Raw genomic sequence first — 12,658 nt, forward strand, 5'->3', positions numbered from 1 at the left:
TTTTGTAAATGCAATTTTATTAAAATAAAATCTAAAGTTTAATTAAAAATTAAAGGTATTTTTTGATACACTTTTCAACTTCTTAGTAATTCAATATACATTTAAGAATGTATGGATCATAAATGTAACACCATTAAAACTATCATTATATTTTTTTTAATGTATTTCTAGTATCTCGTTATAGACACTTTTTATTACTAGATGGTTAATAACGATAGTGGTGTTAGAATAAGCCACAACCAAACTATAAGGACAAAAGTTTAAAATTAAAACCCTCTAAAAGCTGGGCATGCACGTTATTTCCACCATTGCCATGGACGACCCTTCTAATTAATTAGATGTCAAATTAGTCCATTTGATAGGCCCTGATCTTAATATATGTGAGTTGGGGTTAAAAAAGTTCACAAGATCAGAAATAATTCTTATTGAAAAAGTCCACAGAGCCAAAAACCCCTAAAACCCTGTGAGTTAGGACTAGCCCATGGACTTTTCTTTTTACCATGAAAAAAATATAAAAATAAAAATTTTATAACAACAAACTCAAACCTAACTTAAACTATATAAGAGTACTTACTATCACAACTATTTAAATTGCAATAATGTAGATATAGAAACTGTATAATATAATTAATTAATTTAATAATTAAGTGATGAGAATAATTGTAGATAACTTATCTTTCCTTTGAACCTCTTCACAATTCAAACATCCTGAACCCCAATTTTTCTTTTCTTTTTTCCTACACTCATTTTCTTTATACATCTTTACTTTTTCTTATATTATTTTAATTTTAAGTACACATTGCACACTGAATGAAAATATACTTTTTCTAAGTTTATGATTATTTGATGTTACACAGTAGAAATTAAATTAAGGCTACATTTATCAAAAAGTTTTTATGATGTCAATTAATTATTTTTCTATCTCACCTTTTTATCATATTTGTTTGGGTTGAAATATATGCTTACCTTTACTGATAGAATAGTTATCTCATAAATTAGAAATGTTCATGTGCTTTTTCTTTTAATTTCATGCACTTGACTTTGATTAAATATCTCTTATTCAACACTCTTTTTTTTTTCGTTAAAAATTTTAAAAATAAAATATTACATTTAAAAGTACTGCATTTATATACAATGATATTTCTAAATACAATATAAATGTCAGTATTGTAATAAACTTTATAATTGATTTTAGACATGAGCAAATTATAGGTGCAAATATGATAACGTATATGTTGAGTTATAGTTGTTTCTCATTTGTAAATATAAAATATACGTTGAGTTTTTTCTTTTCAAATGCAGATATTAAAATAAAAACTTTGAAGAGAGAGATTTGAAGTTTTGGAGTTGGGTTAAAATTTAATTAAAGTTTTGGAGTGGGGTTAAATTTATTTTAACCCTAATCTTAACATACTTGAGAGGGGATTTTGGATTTCTGATCCCTATTTGAGGAGCTTCTTAAAATAGGACTTTTTTAATAGTAGGTTGGGTTGGGACTGACCCTGAAACCATGGATTAAATTGACATCTCTATTTGGGTATTAGAGGATGTGGACAGGAGGAGCTTTTAGATGATGATGATGATGGAAGGTGAATAGGGTGATTGTGACAACTTTTTCTTCACTTTTAATTCCTCAGTCTCTTCAAGATTTTTTTTTTTTTTTAAAAAAAAACTTCTTCCAAAGAATATTCAACTTTCGAACTAGTTATGAAATATTGCAGGGGACAAAGTTAGGAATATTCGGCTAAGTTTCTCTTCTTTATTTTTCAGAAAATTAAAAAAAAGGGATTTATCCCATAAATTATATAAAAAAATTAACTTAAAATTTATAATATAATATTTCAAATTAAAGCCAACATAAGTAAAAATGAATTCTTCTTAAAAAATTTAAAAAAATGTGAAGTCGTTAGGAGCAACTTCATTTTGTAAAAATGTCGAAGGGAATTCGTCAAGAATAATTAAACTAAAGTTAAGAAAACCTTTTCATAAAAAAATCTGAAAAGATGAAATCATTGGGACTCTGATGACGACTTCTTTGTAAAAATGTTAGAAAATCATTAGAAACCATTTTTTTTTTTGTAAAAATGTTACAGGAAATTCGTCGAAAATGATAACAAATTTTAATTAAAATAAAGTATTAAAAAAAATAAATCATCAGAAATAATGACGACTTTTTTATAAAAATATTGAAAAAAAAAAGTCGTGGGAACAATTGAAGGAAATTGGTCAAGAATGATAACAATTTTTAATTAAACTAAAGTTAAGATAACTTTTTCATAAATAAAAATTAAAAAAAATAAATCATCAGGAATAATGACGATTTTTTTTAGAGGTTGTTGATCGTACCAAACATTTTAGGATGCTGGTATTTTAATAATTTTTGTATAATAGGATATGTGTCACCATTTTATTGATTTGTTTAAATTTATTTTAAAAAAAATATTTGAAATTTGTAACGTCCAACAATTTTCAGGAACTGCTGACTGTCCCCACACATCAACAGAGGCTTTCCAACATGTTTTGTCCTCTCACACACTTTTCAGAACAAACTTTCGAAAAATCACCCATTCTATAATTACTCTAAACTAATCATAAACTATCACATATACATTGTCAAAAATTTCTAAAAAATAAACTTTTTCCAACTTTTTATCTGTTGTTGAACTTAACATCTTGTTGAAATTACCACTTTAGCCAATAGTTTTATAAATTTTTCACTAAGATGATTTCAATTAGGAAGTATTTACAACTTATGACAATTTACCTTAATCTGGAAATTTTAAATTAACTATCCTACTTCTATAATTAACGAATTAAATTACCCATTATTGAAAATTTTCCTCTTTCATCTTTGACAAACTTTTTATTCTAGGTTTAAAATTTATTTTATGATGAATGATGTGTATTTTGGTTAGACAAATTAAAAATGTTACAAATATTATACTCAATAATATAAAAGGTAATCACAATTTCTTTGCCATGGCAATTATAACGAAAAAGGAAGAGAATATTTTATGATAACAATTATAAATATATTGTAATTATATAGTCGAAGACTACAATTCATGCAGTGATTATTGATTTAAAATAAAATACTACTCATGTATGTTTTCTTTAACAATTTTTTAATAATATTTTGACAACTTATACGTGAATAATTTGTAATTATTTAATAATGACATGATTATTGTCAAAATATTATTATAAAAAAATTGTTAAAATATTATATTGCTCGAGAGCAATGCATGTGATTATTGAGAAAAACATTAGTCAAAACTGTCTTCGACTCCAGAGAAGCCTTTAGAAGATTCACACCCTGTACAAAATAAATAAAACAAATTAATGAAACATGATCCATATTGTTAGTTAAAAAAAGAAAACTCCAACATATGTGTAAGAGATTCACAAAACACTTTACTTTCGTGCATATTAAACTAGAAGTAAATTAAGATATTTTAAACTTGAAGAGCGATAATGATATCTTCATATTTTAAAAACAAAACATGCCTGGTTCATGTCCAACTCGACCACTGTTTCCTGCAAGGTGCCAACCTCTTTGACGTTGAATTTGTTAAGTAGGGTAATGCTTGATATGCTTGACATGGGCTGAATCGCTAAATCATCCATCACCATGTAAGTTACTACCCCTTTCACAAAACCATTCTTCTCAGCAGAAATTTCATTTGCAACCTTTTCACCAATAAAAATCATTTGCGAGTTCATAGGTCTATTACAATCAGGACAACGAGTGTTGTTATCACATGTGACGCGACTATAATGACTTTGGCACCGATAGAACACATTCACAAAGTTGTTGGAAGAACTGTCATTAACTGAAGGAAGAAGACCAGAGATTTTTGAAGACATGGAGGCACTTGGCTTCAACAGGAGATCCTTATTCTGGTCTGGTTGCATGTAAGTTTCATCCAGATTCTCAACACTTTCATAGAGATTGGCTAAACTACCAACCATTTGATTCTTGTTGAGAATCCTGATGACAGTACCAATGGGCAAGCAGAGCAAGTTAAAGAAAAAATCTACAATAGCTTTTGATGCTTTTGCAAACAGGACCTTCTCACGCTTAGAATCGATAAGCAATTTCAGAGTCAATTTGGAGGAAGAAGATGCCATGCTGATAGATTAAGTGTTATGCTCTATTACATGTCTTAATCTATATCTGATTGTTGATAGCTATATATAAATAATGAAATTCATATTTGTGGTGAGTTTGGTATTTGGAAAGGTTTTCTTTCCTTGCTTATTAATACTCCATAAAGAAAGGGAAACGGTATGCATGGCCAAGAACAAAGAAAATAAATAAATGAATCAATAAAGTAGTGCGCAAAATTTAATGGGACAGCATAATCGTTTCTGTCTCTTTATATTGACAACATCTACAATCATTTTTCGTAACCTTTTGTAATGTTTACATGATCTTTTAGAATTAGTTTTTATGAAAAACCTATCACTAACAAATATTATAATTTTATTTAACACAAAAACACAAAAGGTATATATCTTAAGTTATACTTTGTTCACTTAAATGGATGAATTTAGGGGAGAGTAATTAAGGGAATTTGAGAGGATTTAGAAGTAAATTTTTTTAATTTGTCACATTAATTAAATCCTACACTAATTCTTACAAACTTTACTTGCAAATTCAGTCTTACTTATCTCTAAATCTACTTAAATAACCAACAAAAAAATTCACCTTAAAATCTTCTCTAAATCTACTTATCTCCGAATTCATTTATGTTTTGTTGGAGACGGATGATTTTCTCATTAACTAATGGTTTAAAAGAATATTTTAAGACGAAATTAGCGGCATTATATATATTTTTTACATGTTGTAAAGGATCAAACGTCCATACATGTAAGTATCATTTTTTTTAACGTATTTTCAGTAACTATACGTCTCTTCGTTAGCATATCTCAAATTAACGTCCAAATTCTACGGTAACAGTTGCAAACTATATATGTATATATTTATTTCTTTTAAATTAAAACCCTTTGAGAAAAATACACATTCATTAATTTTCATTTTAAATAAGTCAAGTAAAAATGATATAAAAAATAATAATATAATTGTCGCCACCTCAACTTACACAAAAACTAAGGAAGAAATACGTGAGAGACACTCACAGAGTCACACACTTAATCACGATCATATAATAGATTGCAGCAAAACAAATACAATAATATTAATACCAAATGTGATATAAAGGATTAGTTAATATTGTACCTAAAAATCTAAACAAGAAAGCATCAAAAGAGAACACCAATAATGAGAAAAAAAAAACAACAAAAACATTAGCATCACAAACATTTTTTTTTTAGGAAAACGCTGGTAAGAACAGCCTTCTATTGCAGAGAAGATTTAAGCAGATCGACACTCTGTTAAGAAAGAAACAAAACATCGTCAATGAAGTTTTTAATACTGCAATAAAAGGATATATTTATATCATATTTTTCATCTCGTAAAGTAAAATATAACATATTTTTCATCTCGTAAAGTAAAATATAACATATTTTTCATCCTATAAGAATTGTATTTATATTAATTTCATTTTATTTTAATATAATTTCTTCATTTTACTAATTATATTTTAGTAAAATAATAAAAGAATTGGTGTGCTTCTGACAGGGAACCGAGGACTCGGACGAACCCCACTGGACTGGACCACGAGGCTGAAAATAGCAGAGAGCGGGGCGAGAGGTGTGGCTTTCATTCATAACTCGTGCAACTGAAATTATTTAAATTAAATATCATTTTATAAATTAAAAATTAGTAATATTTAGAAAAAAATTCTTATTAATAAAAAACATAATTAATATATTAATTAAAATTAAAATTTATTTATGCCAAAATTTTAGTTACATATTATTATATATTCTAAATTGATCTCTAAAATTTATAAATCTGTGTTTGTTTTTAAATATGAACTTGAGAGAAAAAAAAAGATAAAAGTGAAAATTATTTGAATTAGAAAAATAATAATAAAAGAATTGAGAGAAAATTTTATAAAAGTTAATTAAAACGATGAAATGTGATTGATAGGTTAAAGACATTATTTTAATTGAAAAAATTATATAATTATTATTTTAATCCTAGTCATAGAAATAATTTAATATAAAATATAATCAGTAAAATGAAGAAATTATATTAAAATAAAATAAAATTAATAAAAATTAAATCGAAATAAATTACGAACGAGGAATTAGTTTAAATATAGTAATATTATTACTATTCTTGTTGTTATTGTACACCTGTGGCTTCTTTTTCCTATTTTAAGATGATCGTCTTCGGAATCCTCCACTCAGCTGCCGTCACACTTTGTCTCCTTCTTACAGCGCAACTGCTGGAAGCTTCATCGTCACCACCACCCACTCTTGTTAAATTGTTTTGCTTTTTAACGAAAGAAACACTCTTGCCACCCCGCAAATCCAAAATCCATCGGTTAAATAGTAAATGACAATAGCTGTCATATCATAAATGACTTTTAAACCTAACTCAAACCCAGTCCTAATCACAAAATTTGCACTTGGAAACAGATAAACAGGTGGACAGAACAGGTATTGTTTATTGAATTGGACAATAACTTACACTATGAATGCTGTCAATGAACCACAAATATCTATCATTCACTAACTCCTAGCTAGATAAACATGAGTTTACATTCACAATAGTCTAGACATGCACAGATGAATAACTTTACTGCACCAAGCATGAGCCTGGACCATCAGGAGGAGTTCTAGCATAATAATTTGTGACAGGAGCAGCTGCAACCCCACGTCTATTCAAGAGACATCTGAAGTATTGCAACCTTTTCAGTGCTGTTACTCTAGCATGTTTTCCTGAAGTAAATTCTCTAGGACTCCATAGTCGTTCTGTGGGAAACAAGCAATGGTGAATACATGAGTCCTTTACATGATTATAGTTTATAAATATGCCTTTACATATTTCAAAACAAAGCATAGCTGTGTCAATTCATAGGGAATGATTATGCTTCAATACTAAAACTGATAAAAAGAACAATACAAGAATGGTGAACAACTTTGCATTAGTAATGAAGCAAACCTGCTGCTGCTGCTCGAGGCCATATTGTTTGTTGAACGTCTGATGTATCAGCTGTCTCGCCCCCACATACAAACTTCTCCTCCAATTACTAGTTTTTCTTCTGAAGCTTTCTGATTTAAAAAACAAATTATATCAAAATTGAAGATAAAAAAAACATTTCAATTTCACATTAAAATTTAAAACTAAAAACATATTTAATTTTATCGAACATTCGTACCTATTCCTTCTCGAACAGACAAATTTGGTCTTAGAATATCATTTGGGCCAATGAGATAAATATCTCCAAGGTACAAGTGATTAATGGGAACGTAAACACAAAATAGTTCATCATAATCTCTATTTCTTAGTATCACCGAAGAAGTGATGAATCCAATTGCATACTCACCAACACGAGGGTGTCTTATGATCGCAACTTCCTTGAAAGCATTTGAGCTTTGATCTATGAATTAATTAACAAAGCTTTTAAAGTTTGCTAAACAAACACGAAAATAATGATATAGAGTTAGGTGATAATATGTTGAGAAATATACTAGGTGATATTGCTACACTTATTTGTTTAGAAGCAACATACATGTAGCTTACTAAAGGCATTTTCTTGATGAACCATTCACCAAGGGTGAGAAGTGAAATTCCTAACCATGATGACATGAAAATTCCAACCAAAAATATAAAAGTGATGGAAGTTAAAAATCCAAGACCTGTAAATTGAGAAAAATTTTCTGTTAAAGTTCATGATAATAGTATATCTTACAAACAATCTAACACACTATTTCAAAAAAATTGAATTTGTGAGAGATATAAATAAAAGAAACAATAAGAACAACATTTTTAACAAATGATACAATTTCATCCTAAATCATATAACTTTAAAAAATGCCATATTTCTAATAATTTATCTTTCTAAGTGAATAAACTTATACATCGAATTTATGTATGTCTTAAATTTATAACCAAAATGATTTTAAAAAAAATGTGTTTACTAATAATTAGGTAATAAAATCTTACCAAAAATATTGATTCCTAGATGATTATATATTGGAGAGAAGAAACCATCAACAAATCGGATAAATCCCCAAGTAACATAAAATGTTATTGCAATGGGAAGAAGAATGACACTGCAAATTACATCACAATCTTCTTCAGAAACTTTTTAACAGATATTCATGTAAATAATAATAATAGTATTATTACTCAAAATATAATGGTGAGTACAGTACTGGTTGCGTGTTGGACGTAATGTTGGAGGAAGAAGAAGCTTTGTACCTACCCAGACCTGCAGGAAAAGCAGAACAGCAACACGGAAACCGCCAATGCTGCGCAAAAAGAAGAAGCGCGACGCCTCTGCCATCAAAACTTCTCTCCAACTCCACCACTGCAGAACGAAAAGCAGAAGGTTGCGCCACCACCTGCGCCGTCGCGTGCTGCTCCGGGAAGAAGAAAAAGCCTCTGGAGGTTGTTCCTCCACGACACCACAGAAGAAAAAGAAGGTAAAGGGTCATCGAACCATCGCCGTGAGAGAAGACGAAGGCACCATTGTTTCTATTATTTTACATTTCGGTTTTGAAGTTTATAGCAACATTGTCTTCCTGTGATTTTCATAATTTTATTTCATAAAAACATTATATTTGCAATTCATTTACCTACTTCTACGAAATTTGTTTGCAACTTTTTTACCATTTACATTGTGTTAAAGAAAATATAATAAAAATAGATTAAGTATTATTATTTTATTAATTTGTATATTTTTAAAACGGACTAATTATAAATTATTACAGAGTTAGAAAAAATTTATCAGATCTTTTATAAAATAATTTTGTAACACTCACTCAACTTCTTTATATTATATATTAAGAGTGTGGTCTCAAAATGAAAGTAAAAAATTTAAATCTAATAAATAATCATTACTTATATTTATTTAATCTTTATAAATAACTGAAAAATTCGATCAATGACTTTTTCTTTTTTTTTAGTGCTTTCCTCCTTATGTTAGTGTATTAATTTTTTTTTAATGTGTTATTAAAATATCATGAATGTATTTTGAACCCACTTACAAAAACATAAAAATACTAGTATTTGAGTAAGCATAATAATTCGATTAAGTGATAGTTTCATAAATATTAAATATAAAGGGACAATGATGACATTATTTTTTTCTACAAAAACATTATATTTTGTCTTGCAATTTTGTTGGATTTAAATGCTCAACTTTTCTCATTTATACGTGAGTTTTAGAAGAAGCTTTCTCTTTCTAGGAATAAGAATTGTCACATTATCATCTTCGGGTCGTACTTTGGTGCATGATGGTATCAATTTTCATATACGAAGGAATTTTCCTTATTAAGTGTGGTTAATTAGATCCACTGAGCGAAGAATTTTGAAAATTGTTTTTTTCTTTTTGTGACCTATAGTTTCTTTTCATACCTTTTTTGGAACCAGTGATCTATCATATATTATTTTGCTTCCTGTTGATATCTTTAATGATAATGTGTGTAATAAATTCTAGAAATAACTTTTGATTGTGTCTGGATTTCACCTATTGTTTGTAGTTAGTATAGGATGACATTAGTTTCCCAATCACAAGTTTTAAAACGAACTCATTTGATAAAATTATGTTGTCTACTTTAATATCTTTCAATAACTTTTAGTGGTAAAAATGATATTTAAAAATAATATATTTTTTGACAAAAGTTATTTGAAATAGTTGTACTAAAAAAATTAAATAATTAATATAATATATTTTAAAAAATAACTAAGTTTAATACAATATAATTAATAAATAATTAATACAATATATTTAAATAAAAATTTAATTTAATTTTTTGTAATTTTAATTTCAATTTCAATTTTTCATAAAGAAATAATAAATCTTCTTGAATAAAACTAACTTTGATATTTCTGTAAAAAATTATTGAATTTAAATACAAATTAAAAGATTAAATTGTACTGATAATCTGAAAAAAAAATCTATGAAATATAACTTTATTGTCTTGGCTAAAAAACAGAGAAGAAGCAGAGGGCTACGTAAGTTTATTATTATTATTATTATTTAATAATAACATTATTATTAATATTACAATTTTATTATATTATTATTAATAAAATTAATAAAAATGAAATTTTCAAGTTTAGTTGAAGTGATTTTCTTTATTGGAATCCATCATATTATGCTGTATGCATTTTTCAAGATAACTATTAGAAGAATGTATTATTTTACAGGAACAAAATTGGTTTTTTAGAAAAACATTATCTAATTCTTTAAGGCCTTGTTTATTTGCATGGGTTTGAGAGAGAGTAATTGAGTGAATTCGAGAAGATTTGAAGATAATTTTTTTTTGTAGCTTATTTGAGTGAATTTGAAAGTAATCGTGAGTGGATTTGAAAGTAATTTTCTTTTAATCTCTCACATAAATTAAATACTATACTAATTTTCACAAACTTTACTTCCAAATCCACTCTCGATTACTTCCAAATTCACTAAAATAAACTGCAAAAAAAATTATCTTCAAATACTCTCAAATCCACTTAATTACTCTCCCTCAACTTCACTCAAGTGAACAAGACCTAAAATCTCTACATAATAACAAAGATGGAATTAACCATCAATTCTGCAAATCATTTTTTTTTCTTTTAAATAAATACCTTAAAACGAACACACATGAAATCATTAATCCGTGTGCAAATGATAATGAATAATAAAATCTTTCAAGACGAACACAGTGCGCAAGAGAGTTTTAATCTTAATGAAAAACTTTTGTCCTTATAGCTTATTGTTTATGTAATTTTTAATAACAACAACAGTGAATTTTGTATTGGTTGGTTGTGACTTATTCTAACACAACTATAATTATCTAACCATTTATTAATAAAAAGTGTCTATAACAAGTTACTAGAAAATATGTAAGGACCTGAAAAAGTTTAGGGTCATTGGGCCTATGATTTGAGGCAACCAGACCCATAACTTAAGGGAGCCTTAGCCTTGGAGGGGGAGCTTTTTTAGAATTCTGATTCATTAAGCTATTTCCATTTCTCTCTCTCTCTCTCTCTCTCTCTCTCTCTCTCTCTAGAAAGCAGAGAACTCTTTAGCCATAGACCCTCTCTGCCTTCTCTTTAGAATTCTAGAAAAATTTACCGTTTAATTTTGATTCTGAAGGTGTTCAAGCGCTCGCAACGTAGGGGGCTTCAATTCAAACCGATCGCTTTTCAATTCCAACCTGTAAGCCTCTTTTTCCCATTTCTTCAACTGTTCTAGAGCCTATGGCATGCAACTTTACTGGTTGCATGTGCTTGGTGTGTCCTATCTTCCATTTTCAATTTATTCTAGCTCTAAGAGATGTGCTGTATCACCTGTAGGTCCTGTGACTGCTGGGGTTATTGTTAGAGCAATTCCAAGTGATTGTTCTGTTGCGAGAAACTGAGGTAAGGGGAGCTAGATACTCTTTTCTATAGTTTTTATGAATTGTGCATGTGCTAGAATCGTTTACACTTTATTACGTAATAATTGAAGTTGTGTTGTGGAATGATACTGTTGATGAACTGTACTAGAATGTGTTTGATTTCTGGATTGTGTATGTTAGTGGTGATAAAACCATGTAAGAAGTGTCGGGCAGAAACTTCGTGGTTTGGTACTGTTTTAGGGTCTTTTAGAGGAAGTAAGGTAGTGAATTGGAGAATTTGAGGTTATGGGTTCTGTTGGACTGTTTGGATAACTTAGAGTAATCAATTGTAACTTGTTAGGATAGTAAAATTGGTAAAAATAAGGTCCTAAATGGTAGAACTGAATTAGGGTCACTTAGTTGAATAAATTGGTGTTTTTAGGCATGAATTGGATCTTAATCAACCAGAATTGTAGTAAGATCATTTTGAAACTTTTAGATATGTCTAAACAAGTCTTAATCGCATATTAGGGGTCTTAGAAGTTGGGAAAGTGGTCTAGAACAAATTTTGGGGTGTTTGGTTGTCAAAATCTGCAGAATTTAGCTTTTCCTGCACACAAAATTCGCTGAGCGCACAAAGGGGGTGCGCGGAGCGAATTATGTGTGGCAGATTGAGTGTTTTTGATGTTTTAGACGTTTTGGGAATTCCGAACGTCCGTTTTGGACGTTCTTTAGTTCGTTCTAGGGGTTTTTGACCCTTCTAGAGCCATTGGTGAGGGTCTCCAAGCCTTTTAAATTACGTAAGTGTTGATAATAATATGCTATAAAGAAATTTGTGTTAATAAGTGATGTTTATATGAAAATATGTAATGTCTGAGTATGTATGAGTTGTTTTTATGACATGACTAAAGATTTTGGATATATCGACATGTACAATTATGAATGGAAATGTGGAATAGAATTCAAGGAGGAACTTCTTGCTGATGTTATGTGAAGTATTATGTGTGTATGAATGTATGTTTATATACTTGAATTGAATTGATGAAATTGTGCTTGAACGAGACATCTCAAGATGAGATGACTATATGTGATGTTAGGAGAACTATTGTTGTTGTTTGTATAAGGTCGGGAGCTTTGAAATGGTCTGTCTATCCCGACACTCAAAGCATTGTTCATACTCATATAGAGGAGAACAGTGTGAGTGGTG

General features: G+C 28.7%; 2 protein-coding genes across 2 annotated transcripts; both read right to left on the reverse strand.

Moving 5' to 3' along the window:
• Positions 1 to 3,223: 3,223 nt before the first annotated feature.
• Positions 3,224 to 4,131, reverse strand: LOC106770737. The gene is made up of 2 exons (XM_014656530.1): positions 3,508 to 4,131; positions 3,224 to 3,316 (listed from the first exon to the last, which is right to left on the reverse strand). Exons 1-2 carry the CDS (start codon positions 4,129 to 4,131, stop codon positions 3,224 to 3,226), a joined length of 717 nt encoding a protein of 238 aa, XP_014512016.1.
• A 3,147-nt stretch (positions 4,132 to 7,278) lies between these two features.
• On the reverse strand, positions 7,279 to 8,577 carry LOC106770739 (protein LIKE COV 3-like). The gene is made up of 4 exons (XM_022784845.1): positions 8,352 to 8,577; positions 8,084 to 8,224; positions 7,609 to 7,776; positions 7,279 to 7,517 (listed from the first exon to the last, which is right to left on the reverse strand). The coding sequence occupies exons 1-4, from the start codon at positions 8,575 to 8,577 to the stop codon at positions 7,279 to 7,281; spliced, it is 774 nt and encodes a 257-aa protein (XP_022640566.1).
• Positions 8,578 to 12,658: the final 4,081 nt, after the last annotated feature.

This window comes from Vigna radiata, chromosome 8 (genome assembly GCF_000741045.1).
Source record: "Vigna radiata var. radiata cultivar VC1973A chromosome 8, Vradiata_ver6, whole genome shotgun sequence".
In the NCBI taxonomy this organism is placed as follows: Eukaryota; Viridiplantae; Streptophyta; class Magnoliopsida; order Fabales; family Fabaceae; genus Vigna; species Vigna radiata.